Genomic DNA, 24,834 nt, shown 5'->3' with positions numbered 1-24,834 from the left:
TTTAATCGTATGATGGAAATAGTTCCTCCTGGTGAAATCAGCAATTCCAATTGTTGCGTCAAATTTTTCAATTGTTTCGGCATTGTATGCCATTGTTTTCGACATAGAAGTTTACTGCACTTGGTATTTTTACTTTGCTACACCGTCTATCTGTTTCTTGTTTATTGCATTGCAAATGTTTTGTGCACATTATATGGCATAAACGCACAACATTTTTAAGGACATAATATTTTTGTTCATATTACTTTTACAAAAAAAGTTCCAATAGTACGGCCCTTTACCAACGTAAAAAAATGTTTTTGGCCCTCAAAGAAGTTTAAGACCCCTAGATTAATGCGTTTTTAGGCTTTCAAAAATTCAAATCGCATTTTTTGGTTCGGTGTGCCGCCGAACATTTAACTCATGTATGGTGTGACGTGTGCGAAAAAAGGTTGCGGAGCACTGGTCTAACAGGATTACTAAGCAAAAGTATGATCCAAAAGCTATTTGTTACGTCACAGACAAAAGCAAATAGCATCAATTGTGTGTGAACAATTGCCTTTTTTGTTCCTTGTGATAGAATAATTAAGGTATATAGTTGGTAGATATGAACAATTAAACAGTGGCACCATCTGAATACAAATAAGTTCGTGGAAAGGCATGAACACTTTGTCGTCTTGTCAAAATCGCCTCGCGAGTTCCAGTTTGGGAAAGGCTGCGTCAGGGCTTGTAACCCATGCGGCGCTCGCGCGTGATTATCAAAATTATCCAGCTCGCTATGAAAAAAGTTTGGTGACCCATGTTCTAAACCAGGGGTGTCCGACTCGAACACACCGCCGTGCCAATTTTGGTTTTAAAATATACTCGCGTGCCAACATTTGGTATTTTTTCCAAACCATGTCTTAAACGTTATAACGGTACGGGTTCAATCCGTATATTTGGCCAATATGTGGAACCCTATTGAACGGTTAGAAAAAATAATAATAATATGTAGTCAAATGCGAGTAAACTTGTTTATGATACTCCAGAAACCTTTTATTCTTTGTATGCGACGTAAGAAACAAATAGTTTGCAAAGGGGCTAAGTTTTGTCAAAAAAACGAGCAATTTAATTAGTGGGTTGTTGTAACTTTACAAGTGATAATCTTTACTGAAGTTAGAATAAAGGCCAAAAAGAATCAATAGAAACGAATTTATTTGCGTGACAAATTCTCATGTTTACCATGTAAATGTGCAAAAGCTTGTGTGCTATTTTTAAATGCTCTGTGTGCCACTTTTGCCACGCGTGCCACGTGTTGGACACCCCTGTTCTAAACTAATGAACTTAGAACTTTGCAGCGTATGTCATTATTAAAAATGTGTGAAAAAAATTTTTGGGGGACGTTTGTCCAAACTTTTTTGCATATTTAACTTTGGACGCATAATATTGCTCTGAGCAAGTGAGCAGGAACTTTTGAATTTTATTACGTTTTCTGTGTTTTAAAAAACTTGAGATCAGGATCAGGTAGATAAAGCACACATTCTGGAACAGGTTTGTTTGTGTCGTCATTCCAGCAGCTTTGCGAGCAAGTGTAGACAAGTACAGTGCCGAATTCGATACAATCTGAAAATGTAGGTATATGAAACTAGAAGGGTTGCTTAGCACATTTTGCCCTTGCATATACACTATAACCTATTTTAAAACATTGATATATTTTCTATGCTTATTTATATTGGGTCCCATACCATCCACTGAAAGTTTAGTGTTGTAAGGTAAAACGCAGTGATCAGCACTGGGCTTAAATAATAATACGCTGCAGAGGACAAACTATATAAATTTAGATTCACCCCAGGTATTGTTTGAAGTATGTCCTATTTAACGTTCTTTTTCAAAGAAACGAAGGAGTAAGTAGTGGCATAATGGGGTAAAACAAAAAATGAATGGCAAATTCTACAAGCTGTCCAATTTTCATTCAATTCGAACATTGTAAAAAGGGTTACACACTAGAGAGATTAGTTGGTTAAGTTGTGGTGCTACAGGGCAAAACATAACATTTGAGGACTTAGTATGTTTAATAAACTTTACAAATTTTATATAATTAGGACGTTTTTTAAAAGTTCATTTATTTTAGGGGGCTAGTTAAGTAAATGTTGGGGCTACAAGGTAAAACACATCAATTGAAACCTACAAATAACATAGTCCACATACTACCCAAATTTTATCCAATCCCGACACTGTTTAAAAAACTGACCCATTTTAGGGGGCTAGTAGGGTAACTAATGGGGTCCGACACACAAACTAAAAAAATATGAAACCTCAATGACTCAATCAATAGTACTGCAAAATTTCAGCTCAATCCGCCAATGTTTAAAATTTCGACCACTAGAGGTGTTTTGAGCAACAACTGTTAATGTTTCTTACGTCATAGGGCTGTTAACAACCCCCGAACTGCCATGGCACAAAAACATTCACTAAGCAATCCACAAAGTCACGAGTAACATACAACTGCTTGCCCTTGTAACACTATTGAGCAACATAAATCTTTCGTTTGTGGTGCCCAGTAACATACAAATACGTTTTACACTTTGGGGGCTTGTGGGGTAAATGTTGGGGCTACAGGGTTGAACACACCAATCGACATAAATTGCATACTCTACAAGCTATCCAAATTTCAGCCTATTCTGACACTGTTTACAAACTCACCCATTTTAGGGGACTAGCGGGGTAAATACTAGGATTATTTGGACAAACAAAGTGGGATGCACATCTTCATAACTTTATCTACCATCTGTATAAGTTTCAGCCACATCCATCAAACATTTTATAGAACAATGAGTCAGGCAAACTTCAGGGACAAAATACCCATTTTAGGGGGCTAGCGGGGTAAATACTGGGGTTATCAACAAAAACAAACTGGGATGCACATCTACATAACTATATCTACCATCTGTGTAAATTTCATCTAAATCCATCAAACATTTGATGGAAAAACGAGTCGGACAAACTTCGGGGAAAAATACCCATTTTAGGGGGCTAGCGGGGTAAATACTGGGGTTATCAACAAAAACAAAGTAGGATGCACATCTACATAACTACATCTACCATTTGCGTAAATTTCAGCCAAATCCATCAAACATTTGATGGAAAAACGAGTCGGACAAACTTTGGGGAGAAAATGAAAGAAAAAAAAAGCTTCAGGGAAGGGGACCCATAATAATAACGACTGCAACATATGTTATTTCTAAGAACTACCAACTGTCAGGGTGTTTTTGTTAACTTTAGGATAAAAAAAGTGTCATTACAACTTTTTTACATCAATTATTACCTTCTTCTTTATTACCGGACTCCAAATACGGAATCAAACCTGGCATCAATTGAAATTCAAACACAAGCTTTCTTCCACAATGAGCACAATTCCCTACAGAAGGAAGCTCTGCTTCTGATAAAAGCAATGGAACACCCAAGTGATTGTATCTAAACAAGTAGAGTTTTTTTGAAAAGCGATTTTTTAACAGAAGGCTTAAAAAAGCAGTAACTAGTACCAAAAAGTCCAACCAAGACAGGTTATGATCCTGTACTGCAGGGATATCTGTTTCCATGCACAAAAACAATACATTACATAGCTGAACTTCTGAACACAACACAGATATCACTAATTACCATCACTACCTAGTGTGTAGGGATGTTCAAAGTAGAATAATTGGGTATTCTAGAATAATTGATGCGAATCTAGAATATCAAATCCAATTCTTATATTATTTTTATGGGTCCCCTTCCCTGAAATTTATGCCTCCAACCCACAACCGTCGCTATGGCGTTGTTATAGCAACTTGTGACCTGGCGTTATAACATTGTATAGCGCTCACTGATTTGACGGCGACGATACACTTGTCGTCTTTGCAACTGGTACAATGACCGGGCGTCGACGTAAAAGCGTAACACATGTGTTTACATTTTTCCCAACGACGAGAGCACACATTTATATCGGTTCCAATTACCCGATATAAACGGCAAAAATGGATTCGAATCTAACTGGATTCGAATCCAAAGGATTCGTTATTCTACTTCGAACATCCCTACTAGTGTGGAAACCTTTTTGCGATAAAACAAATGACTCTCACTATAAGTGCATAGGTATGACAGATGAGCTGTATTAAATGTATGAACTGAACATTTTTTTAGTCAAAAAAGTCATGCAAAATAATACCTAGCATAAACCAGTTTGTATTAAAAAAAACTGTCTAGTAAAATATTGTAAATGCATGCAGAAATGCAGTTTATTTGTCTCTTGGAAACAAAGAACAGCCCAATAAAATTACAAACTTAGATCTTATTTAGTTTAAATGGCTTACCGTAACACTTGTTCCCTACAGAGTTCAACTTTTTTCCTAAACCTGTGAAAGTTTTTGCCTTTTTCGTCACTCCTTTCATAAGGTTCAGAGGAGCCCATGCTTAAACCTTCAATTCCATGATGGTTATCCTATAATTCAAAACAAACCCTGTGTATGTATAAAACTAAAACACCTTGGTGAACACTGAAGAGTCACTTTACTAAAGATATATTAATGAAACGCATTGGGTAACCCTGTTTCTTAGCACACATGCCTTGATATATTACGACCATATATTTAAGCATCTTTTTTACAAATATTCATTTTGGCAAATTTTCATTTCACCAACCTGAATAGTTTCACACTCAGCTTCATATTCATCCCGCAAAGTTTTTATGTAATTATCTCCATTGGCATCATACTTTTCTAACTCATGCTCATTAAACACATTAATGTAGAAGGATGGAAAACAGGGTTCTTGGTCGCCATGGGTTTGTGATTGACTTTTGCCAGAAGCACCTTCACTTTCAAGTGAAAGGTGTGTAAAATTTGAAGTCATGCTTGGTAAAAATTCTTCCTGTTGATTAAATCTTTACCTGTTTTTACTGAAACATTTCCTTAACATTTCTGTTTACAATAATGTTTTGTTTAAAAGTGTCTTTATGTATTTATTGTGGGTTGTATTTTGTTAATAGTAAATGCATCACATTAATCCAAAATACACAAACAGTGTTTACCTCTGCATTATTATCTGTCTTTTGATCCACATCTAATGATTTATTTTCATCTCCCCAATCATCATCTGTATCATTCCACGTAAAGTCATCCTTCATAGTGAGTGTATGATTAAATAATGCTCAGCATAGTTCAATATTGCAAATAGATATTGATGTACTGTATTGTAAAAAGGTGGATATTCACTGTATAACTTAACAGCTGTGTTTCCAAATATTTCTTGGCGAAGCCCCACCAAAAAATCTTATTTTGTCTTATTTAGAACATTATGTTTTGATTCTCAAGAAAAGAGGCCATTAATAATTTTTAATTTATAAAAAATCATATGCACCTACTTTTTTTGCAATTTTTTCTTGCTTGTGTTTCACTTCTAAACTCTGGATGCGTAAGACCATCCACCTGCAAAATTGTTTTTGCTGATTGTAAACCTCTACACAATTAAATTTTAAGTATGGAGTCATTAATTGATATTGATTTTTTTGCTGAAACGAGCAAGGAAAGTCCAAGGTAGGGAAATTTCTGCATCAGAAGACCATTTGACTCTAGGATGGTCATGCATAATTTATTAGGTTGTCTAAAACAGTGCAGAAGCATGCTTAGTTAAAGCATGCCATATGTTGCGTTTTGCCAGATGTGTCATTCAACATTAATTAGATTTGAAAAATAACTCAAACAAATTGCCTAATGGAAATTTAAGGACTGCATTCAAAAACGTTTTTACAAAATTTTGTTCTGTATTTGTAGGCAGGGAGTCGAACCGCTTGTCATATGGGTTCAGGTTCACTTGGTTTTGTTTTTACGGGTTCGGTTCAGGTTTTTAAAAATGTATATTTTCGGGTTCGGGTTTTGTTCCGGTTTGAGCACAAAATATAAAACATACTGCATATTTACTGGTTCGGTTCCAGTTAAACGCCAACCAAAATATGGGGTTCAACTCCGGTTCGGGTTTTTAGAAAATCGTAATTAGCGGTTCAGGTTCATTTTCGGTTCTACTCCCTGTTTGTAGGTACTGCAGTTAGTATTATATTATAAGATATTTTTTCCAAACATGTGGTCCCAGTATATTTAAGACTCAGTGAAATTCATACAAAAAATGTGTTTCTAAACAACTGCGCTTACCCATTGTTTTCAGACCAGCAAGTTTTATTGGGACAGCAGAACAAATAAATAGTTCTGTGATACTTGGAGTTTTCCAATGGACAATATACTTGAACCACCAGAAGTTGGGGACGTCCACACCGTAAGCATGTTGGTCTCACAATGACTTGATGTGGAAAGTCCTAAACCACAGATTGCTGTTACAATGCGTTTAAAAACACTTATTGTTTATTGGTGGTGTCCATACCGTTTTTGCACAATGCTGAATAAAAAACAACTTCTTTAGTTTCAAAAATCTATTCTCGTAAACAAATCCCCTATTTCAAAAGTATTATCAAAGGTATGTTTTTATTACTTTTGCTAATACTTTTGAAATAGGGGATTTGTTTACACTGAACAAAAACAACTTTTCTGCATTTCTTTGAAAGTTATAAAAATCTCTCCCCATAAACAAATTTTCATAATTATTAACACAGGTATGATTTTAATGCTGAAAACTACTTAATTGGAATAACAATACCCAACTATCATTAGTGCAGTAAGCCATTTGAACTTACAGCAAAACCTCCAATCTTGTTGGTTGCCCAGTCTGCATTGCCAGAAAGAATTCTTTCATCAGCAACACCAAGCAAAACACAATTAGTAGTCATAATCCCTAAGCATGCCTAACCTTGAGAAAACAACATCAACGAATTCAACTAAGGTATTCGGAATTTAAGGTAAAGAAAATGGCATGGCAAGATGGCTGCACCATATCACAGGCAGTAATGTAGCATTGTTGAACATTATGACAAGCATGCAAACACACATTGTATATACATGTGAAAGTAGGCATACTTTCAATATGGCAAGTTGGAACTCATGGTTGCGGTTATCAACAGAACACCCAATTTAGAAGCAACATTATTTGCACCACACACAGTCAAAGAATTGTACAAATGAGGCCTGCAGTTTTTTTATGTATACTTCACAGTGCAAAACATTTGGATTAGTTATATTGCAATTGTCACAGTTATTTTGTTGTAACGAAACTTTGAACAGTTACCAGCAAGTTAGAAAAACCTTTTTACACAACCAAACTCAGTGTCAAAAGTGTTTGTTGTACTTATGGGAGTATTTGGCAGACAGTTCTATACAAGGGTACATATATTTACACATATTAAAGATGCACCAGCATTTTCACGAAACTTGGATAAGCAGATCAGCATGCAACATTATAATGTATACTTGCACAAATTACTTAAGGAATGACTACAGACAGAATGTCTAAGCACAATTGATGCCATTTGTGCAATTAATATTGCAGTTGTCTTCTAATTTCTTTTGTCGTACTTGCTGTGCATGATTTTCTTTTTCCTGTTGCTTCTCGCGAACTTGTCGCAGCATGTTTTCTCGCCGCTGCTCAGATTCCAACAGCTTTTGTTGGATTTTCTCATCAAGATTACCATACATCTCATCAATCTCATGCCGAACTTTTTCACGAATTTCATCAGGCTTCATGTTAAGTTCACGAAATTTCTGTATCTTCGATTGCAAATGTGCCATGTGGTTGTCTTGGTATTGACACATCTTCGCCAACAATTGCTCTTGTGCCCATTGCATAAACGTGTCATTCGCTTCTGCTTTTTTCTGCTTTGCCTTAAGAATCTTTTCCTCCTCAGCTTTCAGGTTGTTGACCAAAGCATCTTGTTGTGCCTTTCTCCGTTCCTCTGCAGCCTGTTGCTTCAACTGGATTTCACTGATAGAGATTTCTTTTTTGGGAGTACATTTTAATGGACTTGGAGCTGCATCACCATTTTGACCTGGTTTTAGGAGAACTTCAAAAGCCTCGCCTGATTTTCTTTTGTCAATTTCTTTTACTTCCATTTCTTTAATATTTACTACTCGTTGCTCCATGGCCATTTTAAGGAATGTGTTGCAAGCAAATATACAAAGGTAAATCAAAAAAATCGTTTATTGCAAGTAACTATAAGAAAAAATGTCGACATATATTCTTGTGGCTGAAACCTTATAAGTTATATTACAATTTGTCCAAACAATGCAGAATCGCCTATATTTCAGTGCTTTTTAACCTTTTTTGGAGCATAAACTAATAATTACGGTAACAATACTGTGGGGACACACTTTATTGAACCTAAAGCATTAAATTTTCACAGAAACACTTAAATTCTTACTGCACAACTTCGTAAATTAGATCATTCCGACTTCGTTTAACAATCATAACTTTTAAATATAATCACAGCTTAAGCTTGTGCAACCACAGCTCAATGCCTCAAAAAAGTCAAGTAAGCCCGCGAAACTTTTTTTCGAGTGGCGCGAGGCTTAATTTTTTCCTAAAGTACAAAACCATTTTCAAAATATGTTGAAATATACCAATATACTTATTCAATAAATATGGGCTCTGGTGATACCGCATGTCCCGTTAATTTTTTGGTTATGCACTAACATTTTTTTAAAAGAATGTTGCACGGTCAGTGTACAATTTTCGGTTGAGGATACATTCAAATGTGGTCGTGCAGTCCTTTACCACAGGGGTCGGCAACCTTTTTTGCAATGCGCAATGCGGACCGTTTTTGAAAGTGAAATTTTATCGCGGACCGGACTTCAAAAAACTACAAATATTTAGCAATAAAAACGCTTAAATTAGTTATCATTCCCGGAATACATTGGGAGAATGTTGCATAGCATTTAACCTAAAAAATTATACGGCCCGGCAACGAACTCCTCCGGGACGCGGACCGGCGGTTGCCGACCACTGCTTTACCATGTAGCCCGACCTGCCATCATGACCGCTACAACCATAGGCTATATGTGCTGGCCGTCGGTGCTATAAATATCGCCACGAAAGCCACGGATGTTAAAAAACTTCTTTCTGTAGCTACAGAGTGCAACCATTTAACTATTGTTACAGTCAAACTTCGATACTGTGCCACCCTTTGGGACCGAGAGAAAGTGGCATAGTAGCGAGGGTGGCATGATAGCGAGGGTTGGTTGTAAAAATAGCCTTGTGACGTGACAATGCACTGTAATGTCACGTTGTGTTATACGATTGTAATTTATTACAGTATACAGTATAAGGCAGTGCTCTTCAACCGGTGTGCACGGTGCACCAAAATATGCATGGGGTGCACCAGTACGAAAGGGTATACAAGGGTGCATCACAAACTTTTATTGAACTATTAATATTTGACTTTCAGGATATTAGAAAAAGGGTGTAGGTTTCAATTGATGTATAAATGAACCTTTTATTTTTTAAATGTTGATGTCTAACACTTTCAGTGCGGTCGACGTATATCTACTTCAAAAGACGTTTTGCGCACAGTGCAGATTGACGTTAATATACGTCAAAAGTTTTTGATCAAAAAAGTTTTGATTTTAAGTAAACAGGGTGCATGAGTTCGTCACAACAACTTTAAGGGTTCACCAGACCAAAAAAGGTTGAAGAGCACTGGTATAAGGTACAGTAGGCTATGCAGTATAATTTATTACAAAAAACGGATAGATCGTGCATAGAACAAACAAGATCTGTTAGTTTTGTCGTGACACAAGCACGGAACGGCGTTTACATAACTCGCTGCAAAGCCGTGAAACCTCTTAACATGACCACGTTTGTTTACTCAATGATCTGTTTTTCATGTTTTCTCTGTTTTATCATGAGCTCAAACCGAAAATTGTCAATTTTCAATCCGGAACCAGACCGTTAATACAGTAATACTGTACTCTCATGTGTCATACTATCAAGGGTAAGGGGTGGCATAGTAAATATATTTTCTATTGAATTTAGTTGGTGACGATCAAAAGTGGTATAGTAGCGAGGGTGGCATAATATCAAGGTGGCATAGTATCGAAGTTTGACTGTATCACGCAAATAGTTCTACACAGCAGAGCGTATGTTGACGTGTAAAGCCAACATGCAAGAGAATTTTGAACGTTAAATAAAACAAAAAGCGGGGGTGTGGAAGTAAGCCGCCCCCGATTGTAAGGGTAAAAACTTTATAAGCCTCAGTGTAGGCTACAAGCGAACAAATACGGTTTTGGTTACCAACTAGTTCAAAAAGTTGATGATCTGGTTTAGTGACTGGTGAATGTGGTGATGCTAGGAATTGTCTGAACATGATTGAATTTTCTTCAAAATAGGCCCTTACAAAAAATATTAAAATTCCTCCTATTGGTTGAAGCCCTGTTTTTGAGCAATTGAAGGTCCAGACCAGCGGTTCTCAAACTGAGGTCCGCGGTCCTTTAGGCCAGGGGTCCGTGAGGCAATTTAGGGGGACCGCGAAAAGGTTGAAGTAATTTTATAATCTTTTGCTGGTGCAATGTGGACAAGCTATGGTTAAAAAATTGAATGGAAACTGGGTATCGGACCAACCCTAATCTCGCACAATGGATTTTGTTGGCTTACACCAGCAGGGGTCACCAAACTTTTTTCACTGCGGGCCGGATAAGTTTACATGCCCTAGCGCCGTCTTTCCAAACTTAGCCTGCGAGGCGATTCTTAAAGGGGCGCCAATATATGGTCTTTCTACATTCCCATTTAAAATCTGGTGATGCGACTGTTAAATTGTATAGTTATAGTCTCATCTTACGAGTAATGCTTGTACATTACGTCAAAAGTAACAAAAAAGGCAATTGTTTGCGCACAATTAACACTTGTAGTCTTGTTTGTGACGTCACAAACCGGCTTTGGATCAATGCTGGGCGTTGTAATCCTATGAAACTAGGTAACATCAATTCTACATATCGCAACAGGAAAACTTTCGTAAGGAGTAGATTAATTTTTTTAATGTTACAAAGTTATCGATAGGATTAGGCAAACCAAAAATGTGGTCGCCGGCCGGATGAAATGACCTCGCGGGCCGTAGTTTGGTGAATAGATTGTTTTATATGGTAGAGCTACTAACACCATACGTTTCTCCTGATCCAAAAGTGCTTAATTTTCGACAGGTGGCGCAAAGAGCACTTTTTTCATTTAAAACGGTATATCTCAAAAAATGCTAACGGTTAGGGCTATTAGGGTTGGGGTAAGGTATTAGCACTTAAAATTCAATAAAACTAACCCAAAAAATTAGTTACTAATGTAAAAATTTTATGTAAATATTTCCCAGCCCAACCCATTTATAGCCGCAAAATAAATAATTCAGCTCTTTACGCCACCTATCGAAAATTAAGCACTTTTGGATCAGGAGAAACGTATGGTGTAAGTAGCTCTACCGTTTTATATCCGACGATTCTTCTATTGTTGCTTTTTAGGGCTGTGTCTAGCGGAGCCAGAACCCGAGTACTCGGTACCAAGTATCGCTGTTTTTGATGCTCGGTGCTCGGCCGAGCAGTTGCACAAAGTGACACACTTTGCAGTTTTGGCCCATTCCTATTGCTTTTTACACTAATTGGATTACATTTGCCAGCTAACAACAGAGCATATTTATTTTTGTTAACTTGGCTAGCATATTTCTGAAACCAGCAAGGTTAGCAATTTCAAAATAATATCCAAGGTACAAATTTCGCCCAATCCTGCGAGTTGAAGTTGGGTTACGTGGTTTTAGAACAGGGTTAAACAACTTTATCGCTATGACGGCCGCAGCGCAGATACTTATTTCACCAATGGCCGCCACATGTCTTCTTGTTTTTGTTTATAAAATACTAATGTAAAAATAGGTTTATCTGATATACAATGGAGCCTAAAAAGGCAAGAATAACTTCTAACTTGGTGCACAGATTGAGCGGAACAGTCTAACGATCAGTATGCATTGTTTTTGACGTTTACGACGTCCATATTGTGACGCCTGTGCTGCCTTGTTTCGCATTGTTTGCGCAGAATAAGCGTCCAAAAGGTTGAAGCATATGGCAACTATAGGCTGGCTGGTAATAGTCTTTTCACTCCTACAAAATCTGTTTAGAGCAGTTTTGAAATGCAAACATATGATATTTTCAGTTTTAATTACATCTCGGCCGCCAGTATAGTATATATTGTAGCATAGGCTACATGTTCACGACCGCAGGTGGTGCACCCCTGTTTTAGGTGAATAAGTGCAATGAGAAGACAAAGAAGTAGTGTTGCAGTACAAACAAACAAGGTTACGGCCTGTCCTGTTAACAAATCTTTTAGACAATTACTTTAGCTTAATAGTCAGCTCAACTTGAAAACTGATAGTTAAATCATTTTTTGCGCCAATAAAGTTGGCCGAAAGAGATTTAAGTCAAGCATCGGATTTCTGTTTAAGTCAAGCTTCAGGTTTATACTCAAAGATGACATTGAGGCTATAATGTGATACACTTAAAGGAATTTTGCTTGTTCAAGTCTCTTTCATATGTAGAATTAGCCAGGGACGTAAAACTAAGTTAATAGGTATTTTATTTGCGCCAAAAGCTATGTTGCGGTTGTAGCTACATGACTGGAAATCCAAAATATTCATCAAACACACAATAGTATTTAAATTGGATTATTAATTGCGGATTGGAAATGTTGGAAACATTTTTACCAATTTTCGGGCCATTTCAGGACATTTTTGACCTTTGCATAAACGTTTTCTGCAATGAATAATTCGGAAATTGGCAAAGTCGGATTTTCTTTTACGTTTTTGGTTCTGTTGATCTACTTGTATTACGGAAATGGTTTGCTTAAAGTACCATTGGTTCAACCTCAAAGGCTTAACGACGATGTAAACAGTGGTGAAGATATAAAGGTAGGTGTCATTAATTTATCTGATCAAAAAATGAGATCTTTAAATAAAACGTTGAAATGTTGCTTGATGTCAGGATCAAAGTTGTAGTCGGATTGGACTTATTTTTAAATGGGACGGGCTTGATTTAGGCCTGACTTGACTATAGTGTTAATCCAACTTTTGAACATAAATTTAGGCCCGCATGCAACTCTGGTCGGAGTACACTAAAGTAATACCTTTAAATTGTCTTGGGATGTTTAAACAAGTTTTGTTTGTCTCAAACTTAAGTAAAAATATTAAATATTTACAGTTAATTGATCAATCTCATTTTATCTAACAACTTTTTACAGCAATTTTTTGAACCATCGGCGGAATCCTCGTTACAAGAAGATGGAACATTAACCCGAACTACCAGTAACAAGAAAAAAACATGCAGTGAACCAGTTTCTAAGTTCGTTTTCGTAAAGACTCACAAAACTGGCTCATCTACAACGAAAAGACTACTTCTTAGATTCATAGCAAAATCCAACTTTTCAAAGGTGCAGTTTCACACCGATTAGTGTACGTTAGGTTGAGTTTATTTCGCTTGGTAAATAAAATCATAGTGACACAATAACACTAAAATAATAACCAAGCCGGAAATAGCTGCGCAATGTCATAAGGTTATGAAGCGCCAAACAGCAGAGGGCACAATGGATGGATGATGGCTGTTGAACGCGCTGCAGCTATATCCTTTACAACCCTTTGGTGATTGGGAGCAATTAGGGCTTAATTGTTATCGGATTGAGGCTTTTAATTGACGACAAAACATAATCTTAACTTTAGAGTAAACAGTAGATGGACAGTTTTTACCCAACGCAGCTTTTCAAAAGTATTGCCCAACCAACAATTAAGCAAAAACAGTGTAAACCTGATGTAAACTGATTGGTTGTTGACCTATTTGATAACAGTGCAGATATCAATGTTTAGTATTTAATTGAATGATACGCAAGAACATTACCAATTCGTTAAGAAACAAAAGAATACTTGCCATTATAAATTAAATCTTCAAAATGGCAACCGGAATTCGATCACTGCTAGCCTTGTTTTGTGTAGACTGCAAATGTGATATTAACCTCACTAACTTCGGTAAGGAATTATTTGTTGTTTACCGCTAATGTCGCTGATTTTGCAGCTGGTAACTGCCCCATATCCCCATCCATATACGGGGGGTTATCCCGGACGATTTATGTGCAAGTTTATGATGCCAAAGGGCTCTTTAATCAGCTATGCTCACACAAGATTCCATGCTACAGAGATGAAAAAGTGTTTTCATCGCGACACTAGGTATGTGTGAAAAGAGGCTTATCTTGTGTGTGTTTTTTTGTGTTTTTTTCACGGGGTTTGGACCCAGGACACTCCCGGGGACGAATCCCGATCAGGTTTTTTATGTATGTATATGGGTCAGGCGCGCTAGACCATTCGGCCAAGTTCCTGCCCTTCTCTTATGTGATTTTATACATTCTCATCGTGTCCTACAATTTAACACCGCAACGTGGCCCTTTTCTAAAAAATACGCTTTTAAATGGTCTCACCCAGCTAAAGAAAACTCAAATAACATCAGATAAAACAATAAGGATGACCCAAAGGATCTAGGCTATTATAGCTAATCTATCGACCATAGGCGCACATTTTTTCCTTTTCCAAAACCTCATTAATTTTTTGTCATTACATTACCGTTAAAAAAGAGAAATTAGCTGTTCGTTCCATTTAGTCACCTACCGATGTTTACAAACCTGTCAGTTATGGTGCAGTTTCACCGAATATTGTAGATATTTCACAATCATACGGAACCCTTGGAAAAATTTTCTTTCTGCATTTCACTTTTTCAACGGAAACTACCCATAGGACCCAGTTGTTTTGGAATGCCGAAAGCCCATATTACGCTAGGCAAAAGAATGAACACTGCCGAATTCCTGTCCAAAGCGAACACCTTGCTTAGTCCGTCTATTTCGTTTTATTTTAGGTAAGTTTCCGCTTTTATTTCATGCTAAACTTTTTTTTTCTTATGTAAAATGAAAGCAAATTTGCAAGTTTAAAAATATATATCTGAAAGCAAAGTATTAAACCTAAATTCCACCCGAAAGTAATTGGATAAAGAATATTTAAGAATTCGCCGCGCGTGTGAAGTCGACTCAAATCAAATGCATTTTATGCTTAATTCCATCTGAAAAGTCAGATTCGACTTACAAATCTGGTCACCAATAAACAAACATATAGGTCATACCACACAACATACCGCGATTATTGACATTGATGGGCCTTTAAGTATTAATTTTGGTCTTTTTAATGGTACAAAAAACATTGAATTGAATTTGAAGACCCAAAATTTTCACAAAACCAAACTATATACTGGTCAGTGTTTTCCTTTTTTTTTTCACCACAGGGCGCATTTATAAAATAGTCAAAATAACCACTAGTAGTAATACAGAATAGGTTTATGTCATATAAATAACATTTTCGTTATGTTGGGGCTGGCTCACTCGGCTTCTTTCAACCGTTTGAGAACCACTCCTACAGGCAATAGCTTGTTTTGCACCACAGATTTCGAAATTACCAATCACATGATTTGGGAATGGATCCAATGTTGAATGATGTAGATGAGATTGAAAGTCAAATAAAAACCTTGGATAAAAACATGGATCTAGTGATGTTACTGGAATATTTTGACGAATCTTTGATTCTTTTAAAGGTTTGTTGCACATGAAAAAACTGCTTTACTTACGTTTTGCTGTTTAAAAACATTGCTTGTTCATTTCAGAATCTTCTTTGCCTGGATTGGAAAACTTTATTCACAGCTGGTGGAGAATACAGTCGTAAATACAAGCCAACATTGTTTCCAAATGCGAAGGAAAAGAAACACTTTCAGCAACTTTACAACATTGTAGGTCGACAATACATATAACTGCCTTAATATTTTTTCCAAATGGGAATGACCATAGTGTAGTGTTTCAATTACTCTGACTCCCCACGCAATACTTCACTTAAGATCACAGCAATTAGCTGTAATAAAACAAGACCGGATTGACCATTAGGCAAAGTAACAGTTTTTGGCATTCAGAACACTCAAAAGCAACAATAGCTCGTTTTTTCTGTTATCCAATTAAGTGAATCGTGTTTTCAGGACCTTGCGCTTTACGATCACTTCAACAGAACATTCTGGGAACGGGTTGATGCATATGGACGCGACAAAATGGCAAAAGATTTGGAATTACTTCGACAGAAACGCAAAAAGAGATCAATTTGGAAAAGGAAATATCTCCCCAAGAATATTAGAATGAATGGAAAACTGGAAAGGGAGTTGCAAGCGTACATGGCTGAAAATTCAGGACAATGCTTTTACCCCAGTTAAATAAAAGCTTGAATACACTCTTTGATAAACATAATAAGGTATTCGATTCGCTGTTAATCTGTTTAATTATTTGTGGTATACCGACCCAAAATTGCAATTCGAACAGGGCTTTTCGACATGTGTTCGAATTTGACCACCAAGCACACTGATTAGACCAAAATTACAAATTTAGCAAGAACATTGGAATGGACCAAAAATTGGAAATAACTTACTAGTTTATAACATTTACTACAAGCGGTAACAATTTTATAAAGTTGGTAAAGTTACTATTATTTACCTGTACTGCAAATGGTCACTTTTGACTTGGGTGTGTATTAAATATAGACCAAACTCGAGTGTATTGAATGTTTTTCATCCTCATTTGTTCTCATCAAGCAGTTCTCATCCTCATTGTGTACCTTATGTTAACTTCACTAAATGAATATAATCTACCGTTAAACCAACGTCGCTTGCGAGAGATATAACTAGTCCAGGAAGTAATACAAGACTAAACCAATGAACCAACATTTTGCTTTGTTCCTATAAGCGCAACCACGCAATTGACAGCCACGTGCCTCGAGATTGTTGCCATTACTGCCTTTGGGGTGCTTCGTTTTAAAAAATGCATAGTCTGAACAACTTGCCTCAAGCAGAGTCTTTGCCAGGAGCATGCTTTTTTGACTCCCGCGCTTGTCAAAACTAGCCCTATCATCGCAACTACAAAGCAATTTAAAAACAAGCCCAAAAATATTGGCAAAACATTCAACTGCTTGCGAGGCATGATCAGAAACCGACTTAAGCGGTAAAGCCGCCAACTTGACAACACCAAGGCAGAAGCCAAATCAACACGGTAGAGCTACTAACACCACGCCTTATAAGGCATAGAAACATTTAACTAAATTTCGATAAGTAGCGCAATGCATCTAATGGATTGTGTCCTCAGCCACCAAACTGCCTTTTGTGACATTCTTTTATTGCAATTAAAAGTCCTTTTCCTTCGCTTTGTTTACAAACCTCGTCAGACCGTAAGCAAAGCGTTTATTGTAACGGATTAGTAAGAACACTTCTTCTAAATCTTTTTAACCCATCGCCCACTCTGACACATTGTTTTTAAAACAAAACAACTTGCTTTAAAACATGATGTAAACTAAATTTGACCTTTCGTTTTTAGAATGTGTCGTATTGATAAGTCAGATTCAGAAAGGACAATATTGATAAGTCAGATTCTATTTGAATAAGAAACCGATGACGCTGTCCAGGCGAAATATACATCTCTAAAATTCATAAGGATAAATGACCTAATGTGTTCATAAATTTGAATCAATATTGATAATTTGAATCAATATTTGATTACTTTGGTAAAACCAACTGATTCCTCAAAAGAATTTATTTTCAAATCTCCACGGCAAGCAATGCTAAGTCAATACAGTTCTAAAACAGCTTACGATAGGTGTACAAAACCATAAAGAACAAGCATTAAAACCAAGTAATCTGTACAACTTTTACTTAATTTGTAAAAGTAATCTTTCCTTTTTTAGAGGGAAGGTGAGATAAAGATAAAATAAGAGATAGGCTACAAATCATAAATTTGAAAACGAACACAAATAAAGTGCTTTGTAAACCATAAACTTAAAACAGCGTAGACAAAAATAAAGAATTAATTTGTATTTTTTTAGATTCAGTCGCTTGTTAGTAAAATGACATTTATATTAAATGCACAGTTGGCAAATTACATCAAAACCTAATTCACAGTTTGAATGAAATAATCAAAAAACCTAAGGCATGAAATCATCATCTGAACTTCGGAAAAAATCAAAAAACAAACCAAATAAACACAAATAAACTACGCCTCAATAAAACTAAAACACAGCACACATTTCTACTTTGTATCACACAGAATAGCTACTCCTCTTAGAGTCCAGTGCTCAGGGGCCTGGACACTTCTCAACAGAAGAGGGAAAATGTAGGTGAGATCGGTTCTTCTCGGCTTCTTGTACACCGGGCAATGGAAAAGATTAATGGACTGTTTCTTGTCCTCTTTTCCCGGCGAAGCGGTGTTGATGGCATACACGTGGACCACGGGCATTGAAGTAAACAACACCTTGGGTTGCGGTTCCATGAGCTTCACGTTACGTTTGTCCCAGCCCGCTCCGTCCAAGAACAACCCGTAAACATAAACTCCCCCTGAAATACAGTAACAGTTGATTTTAAGATTCTTTTACTGCAATTAAAAGTGCTTTCCTTGGTCGTTTTGTTTACAAACTCCCTCTGAAACACATCAACAGTTGATTTTCATCGAAACGAGAAATATGCCGCGGTTCAAATATTCGTAAAAAGCAACACACTTTATTGTCAAACGTTTTGCCAATTGCTTATGCCGTCGTAAAGCTGCTTTTTCGGGCCGTGTTTTGTGTGGAGTTTAAATAAAACGGTCTTGATTCTGCCCTGACTTATATACGGATGTGATTTATGCGGCAATTTCAGCAACTTTTGGGCTTGATTTAAAAAATCGACTTCGGTCCGGGTTTTGGCGTTGTACTTTTGGGTTCGGGCCCAATTTCACGCCTGATTATAACTCATTTTGTTGTCATTGATACTGTTGATTTAATTGCATTTGTGTTCAAAGCTATGCAACAGATTCGGCAAACTTACCGATCTCAGGAGGCGGGGGTCCGGTAATGTCCTCTTTCATCATCTTAGTGACGTCGTTATACAGTACAACGCCATCCAGTGCCCAACCTTTAGCGGTGTGTGCTCTGGTTACCTCTTGTCTCATTGCTGTCAGAAAACCCTTAGAAAATGTAGAAATTCTAATAAGCAGACATTTCTTTATTTTTTTAAACATCTTGTAGTTAACAAATTTGGATTTAACACGCTTTAGTCAGGCTAAATTAAAACGTAGCATATACTTGCGGATTGAAAAATCCAGTCATCCAGAACTGATTGGGCCTTCCATCAAATATCCAGCTGTGGAACTGGATGTGACGCTCCAGTAGTTCTGTAAACCAAAATCCAAGGGTAGAAGACTCCCACGAAATCTGTTGGAAGTAACAAAGAAAGAAATAATTAACCGAAAAACTTCAAAAAACTTTTTTTTTTCAAAAACATTTTAAATCTGAAGCCAAAAAATGCAGTGACGTTAATAACGGCAGATGGTTTTCACTGGTAACTAGAGACGAATTGCCTTGACGCGAAGCACAAAGTATTATAAGCGTTACCTATTTTTACGAAACAACTAAATTACACAAGCGCATTAAACCACGACTAGCAACCAAGTTTGATGCAAAATTCTATCGTACAGTTTTTCCCCGACATTGTTTTCACAACTAAAAATCTCATAACTTGTCGAAATATCCTTCTTACAAGTTTTTACCGTTTGATTTTCACTTTTCAAAAAACTTCTTTTTTAAAGTATTTAAAAAGAACTACACAGGGATAATTTTCTGAATCAGCCTTGAATAAACGACAATAGAATATAAAAAAACTCATAAAGAATAATTTTTACAAATTCCTACCACCTACCTTTCTCCAGAGTTTGGGAATTCTGGCATCGTACATTTGGTCGAGAGCGTCTTTAAGATTCTCACTCATGATGATCGTACCGTCGATGGCCAGTTTCAGGTCCACCAGGGTTGTCCTGACAATGGTGATGACTCTCTGCATCCGGTCCAACTCCTGACGCAGGAAGATGTTCATTGGCTGGATGGCTCCCATCTTTTGGAGCCGAGCTCGGACCTAAAGCAAAAAATGAGTGTTGGTGAAGGTTGATAAACTTAAAGCGAGATACGAGAATGAGACAAAAATACAAATCAATAAATACGTGAAAACAAAAGCAAAAAAGGGAAACTAAAACGATAAAAAAAACAGTGGGAAAAAACATAAATAATAATACAGCAAAATCTCAAAAAGGGAAATAAAACAGGACAATTTTGCCATTACACTATTATTTATTTTGAAACATTAATCTATTTCCAATACTTAACTACAAACTATGCAAATCTTATTGAATTCCGACATGGTTTGAAGTTTGTCATGTTTCATGGTCTTTTTAAAGGGAAGAAAGGGTATATAGTGGGACTATAGCAGTGGTTCTCAAACTTTTTAAGCATGCGGAACATTAAAAAACTTCAATTTTCTTTTGTGGCACTATTGGGTAAAACACAACAATCGACACCCATAAATGAAAAGTTCTAGATTCTAGAAGATGTTCAAATTTCATTAAATTCAGACATTCATTAAAATAGGAGGCTGGCGGGGTAAATACTGAAACTATCGAGTCAAACGAAACAAATGGCATATTGACATTGCCATATCTACCAGTTGGGAAAGTTTCATTCAAATATTTTAAACATTTAATGGCAAAACGTGTTGGACAAACTTTGGCAAGAAAAAAATGGAGTAAAATCAAAATGTTTCGTCAGAAAAATCGGACCCACATACATTTATTCAAGCGAAATACTTTCGTTGTTATAAAAAGATCAAATTTTAAGATGTCTTTTTAGCTTACTTCGTGTGGAAGAAAGTTGGCAGGAAGCTTCTGCAGCATTTCGTCAGCCATCTTGAACACAACACTCTCTCTAGTTTCTCCCGATCCTCCGCTCGACTCTTTCGGTTGAATGCTCACAATTGTGCCAAGTGCGGCGTTTGCAAAGTTGGTCTGTGTTAAATTGGGGAGATAACATACTATATAAGGTTCATTAAGGGCAAGAGTTCAGATACACAAGTGCGTAAAAATTGCCAAATGGCAAGAAAGCGTTGAAAAAATTCGCTAAATTTATGGTTTAATAAAGTAAATAAATCGTCTTTGAGTTGTTTCACACTTAGAGTTGGAGCCTCTATTCTCAACTCAAGCAGTAAAATTGTTCACAGCACTAAAATAGGCCAAATGCAGTTTCGGTAATTTTCTTGTGTTATCGTTGGAATTGAGTAGGTCGTCAGGTATGGTTAGGTAGAGATTTAAGCGTAAAAAGCCCACAAACTTACCTGGTATGTAATATCAGCGTTGGGATGCAGCCCCATGACTTCTGGTGTATCTACTGGTGGCAGATTGTCGATGTAGGTGTGATATTCCTGAATAGTCTTGCCCTTTGGAACGGAATAACCTGAAACAAATCAACAGGGTTGAGTTAGAATACATATAGTTGTGTGGATATATGTAAGGTAACTACACTAAGAAAAGGGACATTGGGCATTTCCTTTTTTCATACCTCAAGTGAGCTTTTCTCAGCGAATCGAGAAATAAAATGATAAAATTGTGCTGGCAGGACAACACTCAATTCCAATCAGTTATCCCCAGATGGTATATATAGCAGCCACTACTCATACACATTCGTAAAAGGAAAGTAAAACTCCAATGTAAAAGTTGGAAAGCTTAAACTCGGGTCTTAAAACCGGGCTTATTATATCGGCCCAATTGTTAATAAAAAATTGAGCACATAAAACCCCCGATAAGCGTTTAAATGGTAATTCACTTCACAAGCCCTGCGGGAGAACTATGTATGTGCTATTTTCGTAACATAAGTAAACTTGTGTGCCCACCTTTGTAGAAACAAAACTTGTCGGAGAAGATGTGTTCACCGAACCACACCTTGCAATAAGTGTTAAGCAAATGTTTGTCCAAGTCATCTGTTACACGTCCTCCGAACTGAATCTCGCCCAGCATGTAACGTACTGTGTTCCACGATACTCCCTAAACATAGAAATACAAGTTTTGTCAAGTTTTGTTAGCAATAATAATTAATCAACGATAAGCGGGTATAATGCATTGATTTGGGCTTACAGAGGTATTGTTAAACTCACTTCTGTTGCAAGGTATATTACCATTGTATTGGTTTAATTGGCGTTTTTACTTCTTTTATCCATGGTTTTTCAAGTTAATTTTTTTAATTCGAAAATATAACACAAGAGGTTTTCTTCGGTATATTTAGTATTCATAATAATCGAAACAGCTTAAATCTGGCAATGTTATGTTTTTTTTTTTATTAAAACTAAGGGCAACCTTTTTGATATCCAAATCGTCCAGATGGTTTTGAATGAACTGGACACTTGCTGTAAAGTCAGCTTGGTTATATTCATAAGGAATGTTCCAACCAAGCGGTCCAAACTTGCGACGTTCCTGCACTGTCGTGTATAGGAATGCGACGTTGAACAGAAGTGGTTTCCATTGTGGCATGTTGGAGATGTCCAAAAATTCCTATGGAGAAAACAAAGGGTATGATAGGTTGGAAATGAAAAAGAATTATCGTCAGTCTCGATAACTCTCTTATTTGAGTTATTTACCCGAATAGAACTTCCAGTTGATTTACAACCAGTCAACCCAGGAAATCGGAAATATTAAAACAGTGTTTCAATGAATCGATTAGTGTTTGCACAATGCCTTTAGGTATGGATCATAGTAATGTACAGGGTGTTGTGAAAGGCACTATACACTTACAAATTTATTAACATACTGTTTTAGTATAGAATCCAGGAGGTATATATGAATGACAATTTTAAATCATGTTGAAAGTGACCCCTTTAGCATCAACACAGTCTTTGATCTTTCTAATTTTGTTTAAAAAATCATAACAAATTTATAAGAACAGTGCACAGTCACTTTCCGATTACTCTGTTCATCTGAGCAGTCCGTCATGAGTTAAAACCGTATGTTCCATTGGACATCTAGGTCACAAACGCCACTCACTTGAGTCAATGCTGAGTAGGTTCGCTTAAGTCCGGCCTTGACACCTTGAGGAGGTTCGTTTGTATATTTGATAGAGGACTGAAGTAAGTTGATCGGAAACTTGGGATGAACTTCAGCGGTGATCCATGTCCTATATTGCTCACTGATGCTCTCATTCGTTTGCAGCTACGGGAAAAAATCAAGATTTTAGTGCTACAAGCATGAATAATTAAGCCATTGTTATTGGCAGGCTGAAACGCAAAATATACTTCAGCTGTGTAAAAAAACAAACAAATAAAGACTTTGGAGTTCTAATTTGTAAAACCGCGAGGCCTTTGAATTATTATTGCACACGATTACCTCAAGATTTACCTACAGACCGAAGCATTGGATAAAAACTTTTAATGATGACTTTGACAAAATGTTAGCAATTTTTTAAATGATTTAGCCATATCGACATTGTATCACAAACTTTTAAAACTGAAAAACAGGTAAATTTAAAAACCACTGTTCTTTCCTATTAGGGAACATGCATAATTGGTCCAAGTATTGATTATATAATTATATTTTAAAAATTTACCTGTTCCAGCAACTCATCCATATAGGCAAGTCCAAGATGGCAATTCTGCAGTAATAGCCATCCTCCGTCATTGAAACTTTGCTGTAACAATCGTCTGGCGTGCACCTCCTGTCCCTGGCCCATAGAGATTGGACGACACGCTGTACAGAGAACATGGATAAGTTGCGACCATGCAGCGATACATGTTTATGTGTCAAGTACTGACATGCAAGATATTTTTTTATAACTTCCAAAGACACAAAATAAGGTTTTGTGGTTCACATTTATAACAAACGTGTGAATCAATTTCTATTTGTAATGTCACGATATTTAACACTTGCTTAAAAACTTCAAAAGATTCCCGCATTCAATGAGTTATTATTCATGAAAGTGTGACAAATGTACGCCGGGTCCATTAAATGCGTTTTATATGTAGCCTACTGAATCAGCCGGTCGCCAGCAGGCTAGAAAAATATGCCGTGATCGCTGGTCTGCATAAACGCTTCAGGGTTCATCCCAGTTATGAATTTTTATTCATCTTAAAGTGTCACAAAATATTTTTATTCGTTTAAATTTTATTCGTGAGTTTTGACTTAATTATTGAACAAGGACTTACGAATTCCTTTTCCTCTGGCCAATCTCTCGATGTTATCAGTTGGATCCGAACCCATGGTAAGGAAGCAGATCATCGGTGTGACTTTGTCCGATTCAACAACCATCTTTTCATAATCCAACAACACCGCTTCTGCATATTTCTCTCCCATTGTGAACGTGATGAAGTGACGAGCCTTAAAATATCGAGTTTTTTGTTGAAAGTTTAACAACCACTTTTTTGGCTACACCATTTGACCTATGTTGTTCGGTTGCTATTATTCTAAGGTAAGTCTTAAATAGGTGGCATGAGTGCACACAGTGCTAGAAAAAATCGAAGATGTAAGACACCTAAGTCAAGGCATTTGTTACTATCATTAAAATATACAAATATTGGGTACTAGGCTACGTTGCACAGGAAAGTTTACCCTGCTGGCTATAACATTTAGTTCGCTCAACATGTTTCCGAAAGAGGGTTTTGCAGTCAACTGGAAAATGGTACGTTTTATGTATGTGCTTTGTGTGGCCAAACATAGTTTTCATGAAGTCCTGTTCGACGGTTTAAAACCCTCCAGAGGGCGACGTAGTATCGTATACAGGTATCAGTTTACCTGAGCTGTGATTCTGTCCGGGCACCAAGCTCTGATGAGCAGAAGTTTCCTAAACGTATCAAGTGATGAGCTGTATCCATCAGGGATGGTGGACTCCTCCGGTGCTGCCTCGTCGAACCAGGACTTCCAACCCTGATTAAAGAGAAAGTTGTTACATTTTATTGTTATCCGAATCCACCCGAGACCTGTTATTGTTTTTTGTAACGTTCCAGTCAATTACATGTTCTGGTCAATGACAAGAAAAAGCTTGGCGAATTT

The 24,834-nt window shown here is 36.8% G+C and overlaps 3 protein-coding genes across 3 annotated transcripts in view; all 3 read right to left on the bottom strand.

Annotated features, from left to right (window-relative positions):
- Positions 1-1,418: 1,418 nt before the first annotated feature.
- LOC145223755 (uS5 assembly chaperone PDCD2L-like) lies at positions 1,419-6,774 on the bottom strand. Its single transcript, XM_080090150.1, has 8 exons — positions 6,680-6,774; positions 6,144-6,304; positions 5,360-5,423; positions 5,027-5,116; positions 4,639-4,866; positions 4,311-4,438; positions 3,284-3,432; positions 1,419-1,581 (listed from the first exon to the last, which is right to left on the bottom strand). Exons 1-8 carry the CDS (start codon positions 6,770-6,772, stop codon positions 1,442-1,444), a joined length of 1,053 nt encoding a protein of 350 aa, XP_079946276.1. The 5' UTR covers positions 6,773-6,774; the 3' UTR covers positions 1,419-1,441.
- An 18-nt stretch (positions 6,775-6,792) lies between these two features.
- Positions 6,793-8,395, bottom strand: LOC145223766 (stathmin-1-A-like). The gene has a single exon (XM_080090157.1). The coding sequence runs from the start codon at positions 8,022-8,024 to the stop codon at positions 7,389-7,391; it is 636 nt and encodes a 211-aa protein (XP_079946283.1). The 5' UTR covers positions 8,025-8,395; the 3' UTR covers positions 6,793-7,388.
- A 9,131-nt stretch (positions 8,396-17,526) lies between these two features.
- The window catches only part of LOC145209128 (dynein axonemal heavy chain 5-like), a 48,466-nt gene continuing 41,158 nt past the window's right edge, over positions 17,527-24,834 (bottom strand). The window contains exons 78-89 of the mRNA XM_080079377.1: positions 24,577-24,708; positions 23,991-24,162; positions 23,396-23,535; positions 22,837-23,001; positions 22,153-22,347; positions 21,693-21,843; positions 21,138-21,256; positions 20,662-20,811; positions 19,677-19,889; positions 19,064-19,192; positions 18,807-18,945; positions 17,527-18,338 (exon numbers count right to left, since the gene is read on the bottom strand). Coding sequence (XP_079935503.1) covers positions 18,034-18,338; positions 18,807-18,945; positions 19,064-19,192; positions 19,677-19,889; positions 20,662-20,811; positions 21,138-21,256; positions 21,693-21,843; positions 22,153-22,347; positions 22,837-23,001; positions 23,396-23,535; positions 23,991-24,162; positions 24,577-24,708 — 2,010 coding nt within the window. The 3' untranslated portion in view covers positions 17,527-18,033. The remainder of the gene's footprint in view (positions 18,339-18,806; positions 18,946-19,063; positions 19,193-19,676; positions 19,890-20,661; positions 20,812-21,137; positions 21,257-21,692; positions 21,844-22,152; positions 22,348-22,836; positions 23,002-23,395; positions 23,536-23,990; positions 24,163-24,576; positions 24,709-24,834) is intronic.

The sequence above is a fragment of the Phallusia mammillata genome, chromosome 1 (assembly GCF_965637545.1).
Source record: "Phallusia mammillata chromosome 1, kaPhaMamm4.hap1.1, whole genome shotgun sequence".
NCBI lineage: Eukaryota > Metazoa > Chordata > Ascidiacea > Phlebobranchia > Ascidiidae > Phallusia > Phallusia mammillata.
The sequence above is the reverse complement of the archived record's forward strand: the minus strand, read 5'-3'. Positions and strand labels throughout refer to the sequence as shown.